This window comes from Pseudophryne corroboree, chromosome 6 (assembly GCF_028390025.1).
Source record: "Pseudophryne corroboree isolate aPseCor3 chromosome 6, aPseCor3.hap2, whole genome shotgun sequence".
NCBI classification, from domain to species: domain Eukaryota; kingdom Metazoa; phylum Chordata; class Amphibia; order Anura; family Myobatrachidae; genus Pseudophryne; species Pseudophryne corroboree.
The window spans coordinates 806,004,394-806,026,449 of NC_086449.1; the positions used below are offsets into that span (position 1 = coordinate 806,004,394).

The 22,056-nt window shown below is 45.2% G+C and overlaps 1 protein-coding gene across 13 annotated transcripts in view; it reads left to right on the forward strand.

Annotated features, from left to right (window-relative positions):
* The window catches only part of DGKI (diacylglycerol kinase iota), a 439,065-nt gene that overhangs the window by 381,533 nt on the left and 35,476 nt on the right, over nucleotides 1–22,056 (forward strand). For all 13 annotated transcript variants that reach the window (XM_063928993.1, XM_063928994.1, XM_063928996.1 and 10 more), the window contains 2 exons: nucleotides 16,647–16,672; nucleotides 21,027–21,064. In XM_063928993.1, the coding sequence (XP_063785063.1) occupies nucleotides 16,647–16,672; nucleotides 21,027–21,064 (64 nt within the window). The remainder of the gene's footprint in view (nucleotides 1–16,646; nucleotides 16,673–21,026; nucleotides 21,065–22,056) is intronic.

Here is a 22,056-nt window from a genome sequence, read left to right on the forward strand (position 1 = left end):
CACTGCTACACAGGGTAATGAGGAGTGGTATGTTACACACACAGGTATGATTAGTGACTACAGTCACTATGAGGAGCACTGCTACACAGGGTAATGAGGAGTGGTATGTCACACACAGGTATGATTAGTGACTACAGTCACTATGAGGAGCATTGCTACACAGGGTAATGAGGAGTGGTATGTCACACACACAGGTATGATTAGTGACTACAGTCACTATGAGGAGCACTGTTACACAGGGTAATGAGGAGTGGTATGTCACACACACAGGTATGATTAGTGACTACAGTCACTATGAGGAGCACTGCTACACAGGGTAATGAGAAGTGGTATGTTACACACACAGGTATGATTAGTGAGTACAGTCACTATGAGGAGCACTGTTACATAGGGTAATGAGGAGTGGTATGTTACACACACAGGTATGATTAGTTACTACAGTCACTATGAGGAGCACTGCTACACAGGGTAATGTGGAGTGGTATGTCACACACACAGGTATGATTAGTGACTACAGTCACTATGAGGAGCACTGTTACACAGGCTAATGAGGAGTGGTATGTCACACACAGGTATGATTAGTGAGTACAGTCACTATGAGGAGCACTGTTACACAGGGTAATGAGGAGTGGTATGTCACACACACAGGTATGATTAGTGACTACAGTCACTATGAGGAGCACTGTTACACAGGGTAATGAGGAGTGGTATGTCACACACACAGGTATGATTAGTGACTACAGTCACTATGAGGAGCACTGCTACACAGGGTAATGAGGAGTGGTATGCCACACACACAGGTATGATTAGTGACTACAGTCACCATGAGGAGCACTGCTACACAGGGTAATGAGGAGTGGTATGTCACACACACAGGTATGATTAGTGACTACAGTCACTATGAGGAGCACTGCTACACAGGGTAATGAGGAGTGGTATGTCACACACACAGGTATGATTAGTGACTACAGTCACTATGAGGAGCACTGCTACACAGGGTAATGAGGAGTGGTATGTCACACACACAGGTATGATTAGTGACTACAGTCACTATGAGGAGCACTGTTACACAGGGTAATGAGGAGTGGTATGTCACACACACAGGTATGATTAGTGACTACAGTCACTATGAGGAGCACTGCTACACAGGGTAATGAGGAGTGGTATGCCACACACACAGGTATGATTAGTGACTACAGTCACCATGAGGAGCACTGCTACACAGGGTAATGAGGAGTGGTATGTCACACACACAGGTATGATTAGTGACTACAGTCACTATGAGGAGCACTGCTACACAGGGTACTGGGGAGTGGTATGTTTCACACACAGGTATGATTAGTGACTACAGTCACCATGAGGAGCACTGCTACACAGGGTAATGAGGAGTGGTATGTCACACACTGGTATGATTAGTGACTACAGTCACTATGAGGAGCACTGTTACACAGGGTAATGAGGAGTGGTATGTTACACACACAGGTATGATTAATGACTACAGTCACTATGAGGAGCACTGCTACACAGGGTAATGAGGAGTGGTATGTCACACACACAGGTGTGATTAGTGACTACAGTCACTATGAGGAGCACTGTTACACAGGGTAATGAGGAGTGGTATGTCACACACACAGGTATGATTAGTGACTACAGTCACTATGAGGAGCACTGCTACACAGGGTAATGAGGAGTGGTATGTTACACACAGGTATGATTAGTGACTACAGTCACTATGAGGAGCACTGCTACACAGGGTAATGAGGAGTGGTATGTTACACACACAGGTATGATTAGTGACTACAGTCACTATGAGGAGCACTGTTACACAGGGTAATGAGGAGTGGTATGTCACACACACAGGTATGATTAGTGACTACAGTCACTATGAGGAGCACTGCTACACAGGGTAATGAGGAGTGGTATGTCACACACACAGGTATGATTAGTGACTACAGTCACTATGAGGAGCACTGTTACACAGGGTAATGAGGAGTGGTATGTCACACACACAGGTATGATTAGTGACTACAGTCACTATGAGGAGCACTGTTACACAGGGTAATGAGGAGTGGTATGTCACACACACAGGTATGATTAGTGACTACAGTCACTATGAGGAGCACTGCTACACAGGGTAATGAGAAGTGGTATGTTACACACACAGGTATGATTAGTGAGTACAGTCACTATGAGGAGCACTGTTACACAGGGTAATGAGGAGTGGTATGTTACACACACAGGTATGATTAGTGACTACAGTCACTATGAGGAGCACTGTTACACATGGTAATGAGGAGTGGTATGTTACACACACAGGTATGATTAGTGAGTACAGTCACTATGAGGAGCACTGTTACACAGGGTAATGAGGAGTGGTATGTTACACACACAGGTATGATTAGTGACTACAGTCACTATGAGGAGCACTGCTACACAGGGTAATGAGGAGTGATATGTTACACACAGGTATGATTAGTGACTACAGTCACTATGAGGAGCACTGCTACACAGGGTAATGAGGAGTGGTATGTCACACACACAGGTATGATTAGTGACTACAGTCACTATGAGGAGCACTGTTACACAGGGTAATGAGGAGTGGTATGTCACAGACACAGGTATGATTAGTGACTACAGTCACTATGAGGAGCACTGTTACACAGGGTAATGAGGAGTGGTATGTTACACACACAGGTATGATTAGTGACTACAGTCACTATGAGGAGCACTGCTACACAGGGTAATGAGGAGTGGTATGTCACACACAGGTATGATTAGTGACTACAGTCACTATGAGGAGCACTGTTACACATGGTAATGAGGAGTGGTATGTTACACACACAGGTATGATTAGTGAGTACAGTCACTATGAGGAGCATTGCTACACAGGGTAATGAGGAGTGGTATGTCACACACAGGTATGATTAGTGAGTACAGTCACTATGAGGAGCACTGTTACACCGGGTAATGAGGAGTGGTATGTCACACACACAGGTATGATTAGTGACTACAGTCACTATGAGGAGCACTGTTACACAGGGTAATGAGGAGTGGTATGTCACACACACAGGTATGATTAGTGACTACAGTCACTATGAGGAGCACTGTTACACAGGGTAATGAGGAGTGGTATGTCACACACACAGGTATGATTAGTGACTACAGTCACTATGAGGAGCACTGTTACACAGGGTAATGAGGAGTGGTATGTCACACACACAGGTATGATTAGTGACTACAGTCACTATGAGGAGCACTGCTACACAGGGTAATGAGGAGTGGTATGTCACACACAGGTATGATTAGTGATTACAGTCACTATGAGGAGCACTGTTACACAGGGTAATGAGGAGTGGTATGTTACACACACAGGTATGATTAGTGATTACAGTCACTATGAGGAGCACTGCTACACAGGGTAATGAGGAGTGGTATGTCACACACAGGTATGATTAGTGACTACAGTCACTATGAGGAGCACTGTTACACATGGTAATGAGGAGTGGTATGTTACACACACAGGTATGATTAGTGAGTACAGTCACTATGAGGAGCATTGCTACACAGGGTAATGAGGAGTGGTATGTCACACACAGGTATGATTAGTGAGTACAGTCACTATGAGGAGCACTGTTACACAGGGTAATGAGGAGTGGTATGTCACACACACAGGTATGATTAGTGACTACAGTCACTATGAGGAGCACTGTTACACAGGGTAATGAGGAGTGGTATGTCACACACACAGGTATGATTAGTGACTACAGTCACTATGAGGAGCACTGTTACACAGGGTAATGAGGAGTGGTATGTCACACACACAGGTATGATTAGTGACTACAGTCACTATGAGGAGCACTGTTACACAGGGTAATGAGGAGTGGTATGTCACACACACAGGTATGATTAGTGACTACAGTCACTATGAGGAGCACTGCTACATAGGGTAATGAGGAGTGGTATGTCACACACAGGTATGATTAGTGATTACAGTCACTATGAGGAGCACTGTTACACAGGGTAATGAGGAGTGGTATGTTACACACACAGGTATGATTAGTGATTACAGTCACTATGAGGAGCACTGCTACACAGGGTAATGAGGAGTGGTATGTCACACACAGGTATGATTAGTGATTACAGTCACTATGAGGAGCACTGTTACACAGGGTAATGAGGAGTGGTATGTCACACACACAGGTATGATTAGTGACTACAGTCACTATGAGGAGCACTGTTACACAGGGTAATGAGGAGTGGTATGTCACACACACAGGTATGATTAGTGACTACAGTCACTATGAGGAGCACTGCTACACAGGGTAATGAGGAGTGGTATGTCACACACACAGGTATGATTAGTGACTACAGTCACTATGAGGAGCACTGCTACACAGGGTAATGAGGAGTGGTATGTCACACACACAGGTATGATTAGTGACTACAGTCACTATGAGGAGCACTGTTACACAGGGTAACGAGGAGTGGTATGTCACACACAGGTATGATTAGTGACTACAGTCACTATGAGGAGCACTGTTACACAGGGTAATGAGGAGTGGTATGTCACACACACAGGTATGATTAGTGACTACAGTCACTATGAGGAGCACTGTTACACAGGGTAATGAGGAGTGGTATGTTACACACACAGGTATGATTAGTGACTACAGTCACTATGAGGAGCACTGCTACACAGGGTAATGAGGAGTGATATGTTACACACAGGTATGATTAGTGACTACAGTCACTATGAGGAGCACTGTTACACAGGGTAATGAGGAGTGGTATGTTACACACAGGTATGATTAGTGACTACAGTCACTATGAGGAGCACTGTTACACAGGGTAATGAGGAGTGGTATGTCACACACACAGGTATGATTAGTGACTACAGTCACTATGAGGAGCACTGTTACACAGGGTAATGAGGAGTGGTATGTTACACACACAGGTATGATTAGTGACTACAGTCACTATGAGGAGCACTGTTACACAGGGTAATGAGGAGTGGCATGTCACACACACAGGTATGATTAGTGACTACAGTCACTATGAGGAGCACTGCTATACAGGGTAATGAGGAGTGGTATGTCACACACACACAGGTATGATTAGTGACTACAGTCACTATGAGGAGCACTGTTACACAGGGTAATGAGGAGTGGTATGTCACACACAGGTATGATTAGTGACTACAGTCACTATGAGGAGCACTGCTACACAGGGTAATGAGGAGTGGTATGTCACACACACAGGTATGATTAGTGACTACAGTCACCATGAGGAGCACTGCTACACAGGGTAATGAGGAGTGGTATGTTACACACACAGGTATGATTAGTGACTACAGTCACTATGAGGAGCACTGCTACACAGGGTAATGAGGAGTGGTATGTCACACACACAGGTATGATTAGTGACTACAGTCACTATGAGGAGCACTGTTACACAGGGTAATGAGGAGTGGTATGTCATACACACAGGTATGATTAGTGACTACAGTCACTATGAGGAGCACTGTTACACAGGGTAATGAGGAGTGGTATGTCACACACACAGGTATGATTAGTGACTACAGTCACTATGAGGAGCAGTGTTACACAGGGTAATGAGGAGTGGTATGTCTCACACACTGGTATGATTAGTGACTACAGTCACTATGAGGAGCACTGTTACACAGGGTAATGAGGAGTGGTATGTTACACACACAGGTATGATTAGTGACTACAGTCACTATGAGGAGCACTGTTACACAGGGTAATGAGGAGTGGTATGTCACACACACAGGTATGATTAGTGACTACAGTCACTATGAGGAGCACTGTTACACAGGGTAATGAGGAGTGGTATGTCACACACACACAGGTATGATTAGTGACTACAGTCACTATGAGGAGCACTGCTACACAGGGTAATGAGGAGTGGTATGCCACACACACAGGTATGATTAGTGACTACAGTCACCATGAGGAGCACTGCTACACAGGGTAATGAGGAGTGGTATGTCACACACACAGGTATGATTAGTGACTACAGTCACTATGAGGAGCACTGCTACACAGGGTAATGAGGAGTGGTATGTCACACACACAGGTATGATTAGTGACTACAGTCACTATGAGGAGCACTGTTACACAGGGTAATGAGGAGTGGTATGCCACACACACAGGTATGATTAGTGACTACAGTCACCATGAGGAGCACTGCTACACAGGGTAATGAGGAGTGGTATGTCACACACTGGTATGATTAGTGACTACAGTCACTATGAGGAGCACTGTTACACAGGGTAATGAGGAGTGGTATGTTACACACACAGGTATGATTAGTGACTACAGTCACTATGAGGAGCACTGCTACACAGGGTAATGGGGAGTGGTATGTCACACACACAGGTATGATTAGTGACTACAGTCACTATGAGGAGCACTGCTACACAGGGTAATGAGGAGTGGTATGTTACACACACAGGTATGATTAGTGACTACAGTCACTATGAGGAGCACTGCTACACAGGGTAATGAGGAGTGGTATGTCACACACAGGTATGATTAGTGACTACAGTCACTATGAGGAGCATTGCTACACAGGGTAATGAGGAGTGGTATGTCACACACACAGGTATGATTAGTGACTACAGTCACTATGAGGAGCACTGTTACACAGGGTAATGAGGAGTGGTATGTCACACACACAGGTATGATTAGTGACTACAGTCACTATGAGGAGCACTGCTACACAGGGTAATGAGAAGTGGTATGTTACACACACAGGTATGATTAGTGAGTACAGTCACTATGAGGAGCACTGTTACACAGGGTAATGAGGAGTGGTATGTTACACACACAGGTATGATTAGTTACTACAGTCACTATGAGGAGCACTGCTACACAGGGTAATGTGGAGTGGTATGTCACACACACAGGTATGATTAGTGACTACAGTCACTATGAGGAGCACTGTTACACAGGGTAATGAGGAGTGGTATGTCACACACAGGTATGATTAGTGAGTACAGTCACTATGAGGAGCACTGTTACACAGGGTAATGAGGAGTGGTATGTCACACACACAGGTATGATTAGTGACTACAGTCACTATGAGGAGCACTGTTACACAGGGTAATGAGGAGTGGTATGTCACACACACAGGTATGATTAGTGACTACAGTCACTATGAGGAGCAGTGTTACACAGGGTAATGAGGAGTGGTATGTCTCACACACTGGTATGATTAGTGACTACAGTCACTATGAGGAGCACTGTTACACAGGGTAATGAGGAGTGGTATGTTACACACACAGGTATGATTAGTGACTACAGTCACTATGAGGAGCACTGTTACACAGGGTAATGAGGAGTGGTATGTCACACACACAGGTATGATTAGTGACTACAGTCACTATGAGGAGCACTGTTACACAGGGTAATGAGGAGTGGTATGTCACACACACACAGGTATGATTAGTGACTACAGTCACTATGAGGAGCACTGCTACACAGGGTAATGAGGAGTGGTATGCCACACACACAGGTATGATTAGTGACTACAGTCACCATGAGGAGCACTGCTACACAGGGTAATGAGGAGTGGTATGTCACACACACAGGTATGATTAGTGACTACAGTCACTATGAGGAGCACTGCTACACAGGGTAATGAGGAGTGGTATGTCACACACACAGGTATGATTAGTGACTACAGTCACTATGAGGAGCACTGTTACACAGGGTAATGAGGAGTGGTATGCCACACACACAGGTATGATTAGTGACTACAGTCACCATGAGGAGCACTGCTACACAGGGTAATGAGGAGTGGTATGTCACACACTGGTATGATTAGTGACTACAGTCACTATGAGGAGCACTGTTACACAGGGTAATGAGGAGTGGTATGTTACACACACAGGTATGATTAGTGACTACAGTCACTATGAGGAGCACTGCTACACAGGGTAATGGGGAGTGGTATGTCACACACACAGGTATGATTAGTGACTACAGTCACTATGAGGAGCACTGCTACACAGGGTAATGAGGAGTGGTATGTTACACACACAGGTATGATTAGTGACTACAGTCACTATGAGGAGCACTGCTACACAGGGTAATGAGGAGTGGTATGTCACACACAGGTATGATTAGTGACTACAGTCACTATGAGGAGCATTGCTACACAGGGTAATGAGGAGTGGTGTCACACACACAGGTATGATTAGTGACTACAGTCACTATGAGGAGCACTGTTACACAGGGTAATGAGGAGTGGTATGTCACACACACAGGTATGATTAGTGACTACAGTCACTATGAGGAGCACTGCTACACAGGGTAATGAGAAGTGGTATGTTACACACACAGGTATGATTAGTGAGTACAGTCACTATGAGGAGCACTGTTACATAGGGTAATGAGGAGTGGTATGTTACACACACAGGTATGATTAGTTACTACAGTCACTATGAGGAGCACTGCTACACAGGGTAATGTGGAGTGGTATGTCACACACACAGGTATGATTAGTGACTACAGTCACTATGAGGAGCACTGTTACACAGGCTAATGAGGAGTGGTATGTCACACACAGGTATGATTAGTGAGTACAGTCACTATGAGGAGCACTGTTACACAGGGTAATGAGGAGTGGTATGTCACACACACAGGTATGATTAGTGACTACAGTCACTATGAGGAGCACTGTTACACAGGGTAATGAGGAGTGGTATGTCACACACACAGGTATGATTAGTGACTACAGTCACTATGAGGAGCACTGCTACACAGGGTAATGAGGAGTGGTATGCCACACACACAGGTATGATTAGTGACTACAGTCACCATGAGGAGCACTGCTACACAGGGTAATGAGGAGTGGTATGTCACACACACAGGTATGATTAGTGACTACAGTCACTATGAGGAGCACTGCTACACAGGGTAATGAGGAGTGGTATGTCACACACACAGGTATGATTAGTGACTACAGTCACTATGAGGAGCACTGCTACACAGGGTAATGAGGAGTGGTATGTCACACACACAGGTATGATTAGTGACTACAGTCACTATGAGGAGCACTGTTACACAGGGTAATGAGGAGTGGTATGTCACACACACAGGTATGATTAGTGACTACAGTCACTATGAGGAGCACTGCTACACAGGGTAATGAGGAGTGGTATGCCACACACACAGGTATGATTAGTGACTACAGTCACCATGAGGAGCACTGCTACACAGGGTAATGAGGAGTGGTATGTCACACACACAGGTATGATTAGTGACTACAGTCACTATGAGGAGCACTGCTACACAGGGTACTGGGGAGTGGTATGTTTCACACACAGGTATGATTAGTGACTACAGTCACCATGAGGAGCACTGCTACACAGGGTAATGAGGAGTGGTATGTCACACACTGGTATGATTAGTGACTACAGTCACTATGAGGAGCACTGTTACACAGGGTAATGAGGAGTGGTATGTTACACACACAGGTATGATTAATGACTACAGTCACTATGAGGAGCACTGCTACACAGGGTAATGAGGAGTGGTATGTCACACACACAGGTGTGATTAGTGACTACAGTCACTATGAGGAGCACTGTTACACAGGGTAATGAGGAGTGGTATGTCACACACACAGGTATGATTAGTGACTACAGTCACTATGAGGAGCACTGCTACACAGGGTAATGAGGAGTGGTATGTTACACACAGGTATGATTAGTGACTACAGTCACTATGAGGAGCACTGCTACACAGGGTAATGAGGAGTGGTATGTTACACACACAGGTATGATTAGTGACTACAGTCACTATGAGGAGCACTGTTACACAGGGTAATGAGGAGTGGTATGTCACACACACAGGTATGATTAGTGACTACAGTCACTATGAGGAGCACTGCTACACAGGGTAATGAGGAGTGGTATGTCACACACACAGGTATGATTAGTGACTACAGTCACTATGAGGAGCACTGTTACACAGGGTAATGAGGAGTGGTATGTCACACACACAGGTATGATTAGTGACTACAGTCACTATGAGGAGCACTGTTACACAGGGTAATGAGGAGTGGTATGTCACACACACAGGTATGATTAGTGACTACAGTCACTATGAGGAGCACTGCTACACAGGGTAATGAGAAGTGGTATGTTACACACACAGGTATGATTAGTGAGTACAGTCACTATGAGGAGCACTGTTACACAGGGTAATGAGGAGTGGTATGTTACACACACAGGTATGATTAGTGACTACAGTCACTATGAGGAGCACTGTTACACATGGTAATGAGGAGTGGTATGTTACACACACAGGTATGATTAGTGAGTACAGTCACTATGAGGAGCACTGTTACACAGGGTAATGAGGAGTGGTATGTTACACACACAGGTATGATTAGTGACTACAGTCACTATGAGGAGCACTGCTACACAGGGTAATGAGGAGTGATATGTTACACACAGGTATGATTAGTGACTACAGTCACTATGAGGAGCACTGCTACACAGGGTAATGAGGAGTGGTATGTCACACACACAGGTATGATTAGTGACTACAGTCACTATGAGGAGCACTGTTACACAGGGTAATGAGGAGTGGTATGTCACAGACACAGGTATGATTAGTGACTACAGTCACTATGAGGAGCACTGTTACACAGGGTAATGAGGAGTGGTATGTTACACACACAGGTATGATTAGTGACTACAGTCACTATGAGGAGCACTGCTACACAGGGTAATGAGGAGTGGTATGTCACACACAGGTATGATTAGTGACTACAGTCACTATGAGGAGCACTGTTACACATGGTAATGAGGAGTGGTATGTTACACACACAGGTATGATTAGTGAGTACAGTCACTATGAGGAGCATTGCTACACAGGGTAATGAGGAGTGGTATGTCACACACAGGTATGATTAGTGAGTACAGTCACTATGAGGAGCACTGTTACACCGGGTAATGAGGAGTGGTATGTCACACACACAGGTATGATTAGTGACTACAGTCACTATGAGGAGCACTGTTACACAGGGTAATGAGGAGTGGTATGTCACACACACAGGTATGATTAGTGACTACAGTCACTATGAGGAGCACTGTTACACAGGGTAATGAGGAGTGGTATGTCACACACACAGGTATGATTAGTGACTACAGTCACTATGAGGAGCACTGTTACACAGGGTAATGAGGAGTGGTATGTCACACACACAGGTATGATTAGTGACTACAGTCACTATGAGGAGCACTGCTACACAGGGTAATGAGGAGTGGTATGTCACACACAGGTATGATTAGTGATTACAGTCACTATGAGGAGCACTGTTACACAGGGTAATGAGGAGTGGTATGTTACACACACAGGTATGATTAGTGATTACAGTCACTATGAGGAGCACTGCTACACAGGGTAATGAGGAGTGGTATGTCACACACAGGTATGATTAGTGATTACAGTCACTATGAGGAGCACTGTTACACAGGGTAATGAGGAGTGGTATGTCACACACACAGGTATGATTAGTGACTACAGTCACTATGAGGAGCACTGTTACACAGGGTAATGATGAGTGGTATGTCACACACACAGGTATGATTAGTGACTACAGTCACTATGAGGAGCACTGCTACACAGGGTAATGAGGAGTGGTATGTCACACACACAGGTATGATTAGTGACTACAGTCACTATGAGGAGCACTGCTACACAGGGTAATGAGGAGTGGTATGTCACACACACAGGTATGATTAGTGACTACAGTCACTATGAGGAGCACTGTTACACAGGGTAACGAGGAGTGGTATGTCACACACAGGTATGATTAGTGACTACAGTCACTATGAGGAGCACTGTTACACAGGGTAATGAGGAGTGGTATGTCACACACACAGGTATGATTAGTGAGTACAGTCACTATGAGGAGCACTGCTATACAGGGTAATGAGGAGTGGTATGTCACACACACAGGTATGATTAGTGACTACAGTCACTATGAGGAGCACTGCTACACAGGGTAATGAGGAGTGGTATGTCACACACACAGGTATGATTAGTGACTACAGTCACTATGAGGAGCACTGCTACACAGGGTAATGAGGAGTGGTATGTTACACACACAGGTATGATTAGTGACTACAGTCACTATGAGGAGCACTGCTACACAGGGTAATGAGGAGTGGTATGTTACACACACAGGTATGATTAGTGACTACAGTCACTATGAGGAGCACTGTTACACAGGGTAATGAGGAGTGGTATGTCACACACACAGGTATGATTAGTGACTACAGTCACTATGAGGAGCACTGCTACACAGGGTAATGAGGAGTGGTATGTCACACACACAGGTATGATTAGTGACTACAGTCACTATGAGGAGCACTGTTACACAGGGTAATGAGGAGTGGTATGTCACACACACAGGTATGATTAGTGACTACAGTCACTATGAGGAGCACTGTTACACAGGGTAATGAGGAGTGGTATGTCACACACACAGGTATGATTAGTGACTACAGTCACTATGAGGAGCACTGCTACACAGGGTAATGAGAAGTGGTATGTTACACACACAGGTATGATTAGTGAGTACAGTCACTATGAGGAGCACTGTTACACAGGGTAATGAGGAGTGGTATGTTACACACACAGGTATGATTAGTGACTACAGTCACTATGAGGAGCACTGTTACACATGGTAATGAGGAGTGGTATGTTACACACACAGGTATGATTAGTGAGTACAGTCACTATGAGGAGCACTGTTACACAGGGTAATGAGGAGTGGTATGTTACACACACAGGTATGATTAGTGACTACAGTCACTATGAGGAGCACTGCTACACAGGGTAATGAGGAGTGATATGTTACACACAGGTATGATTAGTGACTACAGTCACTATGAGGAGCACTGCTACACAGGGTAATGAGGAGTGGTATGTCACACACACAGGTATGATTAGTGACTACAGTCACTATGAGGAGCACTGTTACACAGGGTAATGAGGAGTGGTATGTCACAGACACAGGTATGATTAGTGACTACAGTCACTATGAGGAGCACTGTTACACAGGGTAATGAGGAGTGGTATGTTACACACACAGGTATGATTAGTGACTACAGTCACTATGAGGAGCACTGCTACACAGGGTAATGAGGAGTGGTATGTCACACACAGGTATGATTAGTGACTACAGTCACTATGAGGAGCACTGTTACACATGGTAATGAGGAGTGGTATGTTACACACACAGGTATGATTAGTGAGTACAGTCACTATGAGGAGCATTGCTACACAGGGTAATGAGGAGTGGTATGTCACACACAGGTATGATTAGTGAGTACAGTCACTATGAGGAGCACTGTTACACAGGGTAATGAGGAGTGGTATGTCACACACACAGGTATGATTAGTGACTACAGTCACTATGAGGAGCACTGTTACACAGGGTAATGAGGAGTGGTATGTCACACACACAGGTATGATTAGTGACTACAGTCACTATGAGGAGCACTGTTACACAGGGTAATGAGGAGTGGTATGTCACACACACAGGTATGATTTGTGACTACAGTCACTATGAGGAGCACTGTTACACAGGGTAATGAGGAGTGGTATGTCACACACACAGGTATGATTAGTGACTACAGTCACTATGAGGAGCACTGCTACACAGGGTAATGAGGAGTGGTATGTCACACACAGGTATGATTAGTGATTACAGTCACTATGAGGAGCACTGTTACACAGGGTAATGAGGAGTGGTATGTTACACACACAGGTATGATTAGTGATTACAGTCACTATGAGGAGCACTGCTACACAGGGTAATGAGGAGTGGTATGTCACACACAGGTATGATTAGTGATTACAGTCACTATGAGGAGCACTGTTACACAGGGTAATGAGGAGTGTTATGTCACACACACAGGTATGATTAGTGACTACAGTCACTATGAGGAGCACTGTTACACAGGGTAATGAGGAGTGGTATGTCACACACACACAGGTATGATTAGTGACTACAGTCACTATGAGGAGCACTGCTACACAGGGTAATGAGGAGTGGTATGTCACACACACAGGTATGATTAGTGACTACAGTCACTATGAGGAGCACTGCTACACAGGGTAATGAGGAGTGGTATGTCACACACACAGGTATGATTAGTGACTACAGTCACTATGAGGAGCACTGTTACACAGGGTAACGAGGAGTGGTATGTCACACACAGGTATGATTAGTGACTACAGTCACTATGAGGAGCACTGTTACACAGGGTAATGAGGAGTGGTATGTCACACACACAGGTATGATTAGTGAGTACAGTCACTATGAGGAGCACTGCTATACAGGGTAATGAGGAGTGGTATGTTACACACACAGGTATGATTAGTGAGTACAGTCACTATGAGGAGCACTGCTACACAGGGTAATGAGGAGTGGTATGTCACACACACAGGTATGATTAGTGACTACAGTCACTATGAGGAGCACTGCTACACAGGGTAATGAGGAGTGGTATGTCACACACACAGGTACAGTGCCTTGCTAAAGTATTTACCACCATTGGCTTTTTACCTATTTAGTTACACTGCATCTTGTAATTTATTTTATTTTTTACTCTGAATTTTATGTGATGGATCTGCACAAAATAGTTTAAGTTGGTGAAGTGAAATGAGAAAAATGTATATAAAAAAGATTTTTTATAAATAAAAATGTGAAAATTGGCATGTGCATATGTTTTCATCCCCTTTGCTATGAAGCCCCTCAAAAGTTCTGGTGCAACCAATTACCTTCAGAAGTCACATAATTAGTGAAATGAAGTCCATCTGTGTGCAATCTAAAGGCCCGTATTCACGGGCCGATGGGGGAGAGATGTGTGCTGAGCGAGCTGCTCAGCACACATCTCTCCCACCGCTCAGCACAGCGCGATGTGTGCTGAGCATGCGGGGGGAGACGGGGAGGCCGCTCATTTCACCCAGCGGGTGAAATGAGCAACCTGCTAGATTGGCCTGCATGGCATGCCAATCTAGCACCAGCGGTAGCGATGCGCGGGGCTGTGCATCGCTATCGCTGTGGGGGCTACACACTGAGCGATCATGCTTAAAATCTAAGCAATCTAGTCAGATTGCTTAGATTTTAAGCAGCGATCGCTCCGTGAGTACCCCCCTTATGTGTCACATGTTCTGTCAGTATAAACACACCTTATGTGAAAGGCCCCAGAGGCTGCAAAACCACTAAGCAAGAGGTATCGCACCATGAAGACCAAGGAGCTCTCCAAACAAGTCAGGGACACAGTTGTTGAGAAGTACAAGTCAGGGTTGGTTTATACAAAAATATCCAAATCATAGATGATCCCCCGGAGCACCATAAATTCCATCATCTTCAAGTGGAAAGAACATGGTGCCACAACAAACCTGCCGAGAGGGCCGGCCACCAAAACTCACAGACCGGGCAAGGAGGGCATTAATCAGAGAGGCAGCACAGAGACCAAAGGTAACCCTGAAGGAGCTGCAGAGTTCCACAGCAGAGACTGGTATATCTGCGCATGTGACCACAATAAGCCGTACACTCCATAGAGCTGGGCTTTATGGAGGAGTGGCCAGAAAAAAAGCCATGACTTAGTGTTAAAAATAAGAAGGCACGTTTTGAGTTTGCCAAAAGCCATGTGGACGACTACCCAAATGTAAGGAGGAAGGTGCTCTGGTCAGATGAGACTAAAATTGAACTTTTCGGCCACCAAGGAAAACGCTATGTCTGGCGCACACCCAACACATCCCATCACTCCAAGAACATCATCCCCACAGTGAAACATGGTGGTGGCAGCATCATGATGTGGGGATGTTTTACAGCAGGAACGGGTAAACTGTTTTGAGTCGAGGGAAAGATGGATGGTGCTAAATACAGGGATATTCTTGAGCAAAACCTGTTTCAGTCTGCCTGTGATTTGAGACTGGGATGGAGGTTCACCTTCCAGCAGGACAATGACCCGAAGCATACTGCTAAAACAACACTCAAGTGGTTTAAGGGGAAACATTTTAAGGTGTTGGATTGGCCTAGTCAATGCCCAGATCTCAATCCAATTGAGAATCTGTGGTCAGACTTGAAGATTGCTGTTCACAAGCGGAAACCATCCAACATGAAGGAGCTAGAGCAGTTTTGCCTTGAGGAATGGGCAAAATTCCCAGTGGCAAGATGTGGCAAGCTCATGGAGACTTATCCAAAGTGACTTGCAGCTGTAATTGCCGCATAAGGGGGCTCTACAAAGTAGTGACTTTAGGGGGGTGAATAGTTATGCCCGCTGAAGTTTTCTGTCATTTTGTTTTCTTTATTGTTTGCTTCACACTAAAAAAACCAAAAACATCTTCAAAGTTGTAGCCATGTTCTGTGAATGGAAAGATGCAAACCTTCAAACAATCCATTTTAACTCCAGGTTGTGAGGCAACAAAACATGAAAAATGCAAAGGGGGGGTGAATACTTTAGCAAGGCACTGTATGATTAGCTAATGAGCCCGTTCGGATCAGAATTGCCACGTGCTGCGTATTTAGCTGTACAGTATGTGGGTCATTCATGTACACATAAAGTCTGAATTCTCTCTTTCTTTTTTCAGGTCCCCAGCCTCAGCGGAAGAACAAGGTGAGACACACACACACTGGTCCTGTCTGTAGAATCGCAGCACTTGCATTGTGGCCTGTTTCCCCGCAGAGCATCTCTGCCTGTACCTCCCAGCTGACGTGATACCAATGAGCTTGGACACCTGTGGTAGGAGCCCATGCAGTGTAGCCGGAGGTACTGTAGACTGTTCACTTCCCAGGATCCCACACCTGGGTTTTCTCTGCGATCCATATATCTCAGGCAATGTCTCATTGCAGCATGAGGCTGCGGCCTAGACAAATCTGGGATGATAGCTCCCCTTTGCCAAGAGGCGCTGCCACAGCTAATATAAACTAACGCACAACTCTGCACAGGAATCACTGTCCAGGGCTTATTTACTTGTAGAAGAAACTTACTTGTCCTCAGAAGATGACTGCCATAAATTCTATGTTTTAAATGCTAATTTAAATCTAGCGGAACATTACAACCTATTCTGTTTGATGATGCTGATATCTGTGTAGTGTGTTGGGCCTATTTTTTTCAAGGCAGACAAATGCGAGAGACTGCGCCATTGTGCCTGTAATGTAACTCGCAGGAACAGCAGTTATCGCTACCTCTGTCCCTGCGAGTTACACTTAGTACATAGCGGGGATATTCTCATTCAAAATGAAAAAATACATTACGATACTGATTGTTAATAACGGTGGCGGCGCTGCGATTATTGATACATAGGCTCCTAATGGGCCCTACACACTTGCCGAAGTTTCCGAGTTGGACGATGGTCGATTTCAACGATTAACGGCAATCGTCCAAATTGGCTTGCTACGCAGACCGAGGGAAAAAAACAAAGATGAACGACCGCAGGGACGCGCATCGTTCATCGTTGGCGCATACACACTGAGCGATGGGAACGATTTATCGTTCATTTCTGAACGAGATCGTTCATATCGCCCACACACATCGGCAAGAGCGTAGGGCCCAAACCTCTTCATTGGCATTGCTGGTAACAGGCTGCGCTGCCGTGGCCAAAAGTCGGGAATGTGACTGGGATATCACTTATCGTCCAACTATTTTATTTTTCTCCTAATGAAATAAGCAGAGTTATTTGTCTTTGTCTACGGCAGGCCTGGCAAACCTGTGGCTCTCCAGATGTTATAAAACTACACATCCCAGCATGCCCTGCCACATTTTTAGCATTCCTTAATAGCAAAACTGTGGCAAAGCATGATGGGAATTGTAGTTTTACAACAGCTGGCGAGCCACAGGTTGGCCAGGCCTGGTCTAGGGAGAACTAATGAATGTGTATCTCGGTATCCGGCCCCGCACGCTCCCAGCGACACCTACTGCCACCGTATTTGGGTTACATTCCCCGTACGGTTCCTGATCTTGCAGTGTCCTGGTGGACTCCAGAGTCAGGGATTGGAAAACTGCCAGGAAGATTACATACACTTACACATGCGCACATTCCATATGTGTACGGAAAACGTGACACAGAGGACCGGGATGGTGTCTGGAATTATATATTACGGCACAGCTCTATTTCCAGGGCTGCCGTCAAGATGAACGTTCTTCCACTCAGATAGAAAGTTTTGCATTGGATCCACTGAATAGAATGGACATGGCGCTTTACGTCCAGGTGGGCGCTGTGTGAGGGCTTTGTGTAGTGCTGTATGTCGCAGCATAACCATAACCCTCCCCTTAGTACCTAAACCTAACCCCAAGGCCAGTACATCATTTCAGGATCCGTCAGGATCGTGACCACATCCCGGTCCACCGCCATCGCCCCGAATTGAGTTGACCCAGCAGGATTGCAACCGCCTGATGTCTGCTCCACCCATGGGCGTTTTAAAAGAGGAGGGGCCCGTGTACAGCCAACGTGTGTGCCTGCGTCATGATCCTGGTGATTTGTGTACTGCACATGTGCAAATTGCCGGGAAAATGTCCGCAGCACCATTTTACCGGTGGTTTGTGCAGCGCCGCCAAAGCAGAACTCAGGCAGGCAAAAAAGAAGCTGAATACGATGTTTGTATCATCAGAACTTTGAACGTCGGCAATACGACCTGTCTTGCTGCAAAGCCGGTTGCGAAAGAAGTTTCGCTACTGTTTTGCTCTTCTCTACTAATCGCTAACAAGCTCTTCCCCTTTGATAGACTCGTAAGCGTCTAATAGGTTAGTAAGACTTGCCGTAGTCCAATATGGCTCAATGTTAAGAAAACTGTAGCAATGAAGAAGTTGTTCCCCAGACTACCACAGGGGGCAGTATAACACTACACAAGAAAACGGTTTAGCTCAGAGATGCAAAATGCATCGATATTCACAGGACTTGTCATACATTATGCAGCTGAGCAAAGCTCCTAAGAAACACACAGTCTTGTGCTCCCCGTGAAGCCAGTGATTTTGCAGTCCGCGCCTCCTGGGGCACAAAAGTAAATAAATTAAAGCAGGAGAAGTAAATAAATTCTGTTCTCATCGGCTGCTGAATTAGCAAAGTCCACTCCGGGGCACAGTTAACTAAGCAAGGCTAGGAAGTTTTAATGCATCGTCTATCCCTGATGAATGATTTACCGCTGCACAACCATTTGTCCAATAGCAGCAGCACTCGTACAGCTCACAGTATTGTGTTGGTTTTGTCGTAATTGCATCAACCCATAAATACCTTTCCAGTAGGATCCATCAATATGGGAGACTGCAGCAAAAATCTTGGCATAACCTTGCTTACTGCTGGCGGCATGTGAGCAACTGAGGCTCTGCAATGCAGCGGGGGTATGGGGATGCAGCTGACAAACACAGAGATATGTCAGGACTTAGAGTGGGTCTGGATAGCAAAAACATCTCTTCACACTGCGTATATTGGGGGTAATTCCGAGTTGATCGCAGCAGGATCTTTGTTAGCAGTTGGGCAAAACCATGTGCACTGCAGGGGGGGCAGATATAACGTGTGCAGAGAGAGTTAGATTTGGGTGTGGTGAGTTCAATCTGAAATCTAAATTGCAGTGTAAAAATAAAGCAGCCAGTATTTACCCTGCACAGAAACAAAATAACCCACCCAAATCTAACTCTTTCTGCACATGTTACATCTGCCTCCCCTGCAGTGCACATGGGCCCTCATTCCGAGTTGTTCGCTCGCAAGGCGTTTTTAGCAGTATTGCACACGCTAAGCCGCCGCCTACTGGGAGTGAATCTTAGCATCTTAAAATTGCGAACGAAAGATTCGCAATATTGCGATTACACATCTCGTAGCAGTTTCAGAGTAGCTTCAGACTTACTCGGCATCTGCGATCAGTTCAGTGCTTATCGTTCCTGGTTTGACGTCACAAACACACCCAGCGTTCGCCCAGACACTCCTCCGTTTCTCCAGCCACTCCCGCGTTTTTTCCGGAAACGGTAGCGTTTTTTCCCACACGCCCATAAAACGGCCTGTTACCGCCCAGTAACACCCATTTCCTGTCAATCACACTACGATCGCCTGAGCGAAGAAAAAGCCGTGAGTAAAAATCCAAACTTCATAGCAAATTTACTTGGCGCAGTCGCAGTGCGGACATTGCGCATGCGCACTAAGCGGAAAAACGCTGCGATGCAAAGAAATTTTCCGAGCGAACGACTCGGAATGACCTCCATGGTTTTGCCCAACTGCTAAAAAATTTCCTGCTGCGATCAACTTGGAATTACCCCCATTGTATGTTTATTGCATCATGCAGCTGCAATTATACAGGTTCCAGACATCAAATAAGTCAAATGGGTTTAATTTTCAGCTATCGCCGATGTACGGCGGTAGTACCCACTTTGGGGACCGAACTGACCAATACTCATGAGAATCCAGCCTATCAATGAACCAATTAATGGACTTGTGGTTGGTGAAGCCATTTTGTGCCTGCTATGACAGTGTGTGTCAGCCATTTTGTTCCTGGTACGTCTCTTTGTGCCTCAGGGATGACACAGGCTCCTAGTTTATTGACAGACTACTGCATTTGGTACATGCAAAATGGCTGCCACCACTGTGAGTGAAATGGATCCTGCAGACAGCACAATAGATGTGTTTGAATGTGCTTCAGGGCCCCAGTCATGTCATGAAACGGATTCCCTTCCACTTGCATATCAGTGCCTCATTGCCTACATCTACAGTATTGTACACATGGATGTCTGACAGTCATGGATGTAGGAAGAATTTTACAGCAAAATGGCTAATGTCCCTTTGCCTAATTATAACAGTTGGCAGCTATTACAAAAGGGAGTCAGGGTGTGGTAATATTTCATATTTCTCTGCTGTGTAGAATAATTAGAACTTGTGTAATTAATATGTGTCCAGAATTAAAGGGATGAAGTGGTAACCCTAAGAATAATACCAAGGCCGTGTGTTAATGGTTTAGCTAATGTCCTTGTTCTTTATTTATTCCAGTTCTTGTAGCTGCGGTGTTGAATGGTGACCTTGACAAGGTAAGATCTATTGCCCAATCAGCTGCCTGAAATCTGCGGGCAGAAAGCAGTCTGACAAATAACATAACTGTGTGTTGAATGCTGGGTATTTATATTGTGGCGACCAAAAATGCCAGCGTGTCAGGGTGGGTATCTGCCGGCGACTACATCTTCCGACACAGATTCACTGGTTCGGGTATCGTAGTTCAGTCCGATGTGCAGCCAATGTTACCGATGATAGGTCTGTGTACGCAAGACACTGAACTGAGATGGCGATTGTGGGCGCAACCCAGAGGCTGCAACATTTGCATACTTTCGCATGCCCATTGCAAAAAAAATAAAAATAAATGCTGCGACAGAAATTGACTACATCGAAACCATGTCACGAATATGGGCCAGATTCTTAGTCACATGTAAGGCCGCATCTAGAGTCGCAATGTTGGCCGAAGCGTCCCCCTGGAGAACAGATTCTTTGGGCCAAATGTAATAGAGAGAGAGTTTCAGAAAGTGAGAGATTTGGTAAGGGTTTTTAGTTTTTTTTAAAGTGGCAATCATTTACACTGCAAAACCAGGTTGATCTTGCTGTGTACAGGAAATTATTGCCACTTTAAAAAAAACTAAAAAACCTTACCAAATCTCTCACTTTCTGAAACTCTCTCTCTATTACATTTGGCCCTTTGTCTCTTTCCGGAAGGAGAGAGAGCCTCAGGAGACTTGGGGAGGAGGTGACACCTAAGGATTTTGTTCTAACCCCCAAAAAACGTCAGACACACACGAAAGACGTAATAATAATGTGTGGTGAAAAGTGCAGTAAATAAATCCAGCCTTTCGGCTGAGAGTTTAAAAAATTGCCCTTGCTCCGGCCAGAAGGCTAGGGTAAAAGAAATATAGTGCTACTTGAAGGAAAAATAATTGCTCAGTGCATAGTGCCATACTTGGGCAGAGGTGTGCTCCACCACCAGTGCATTTTTAGGCACCCCTGGCTCAGGCAGCACCAGGGACACATACTGTAG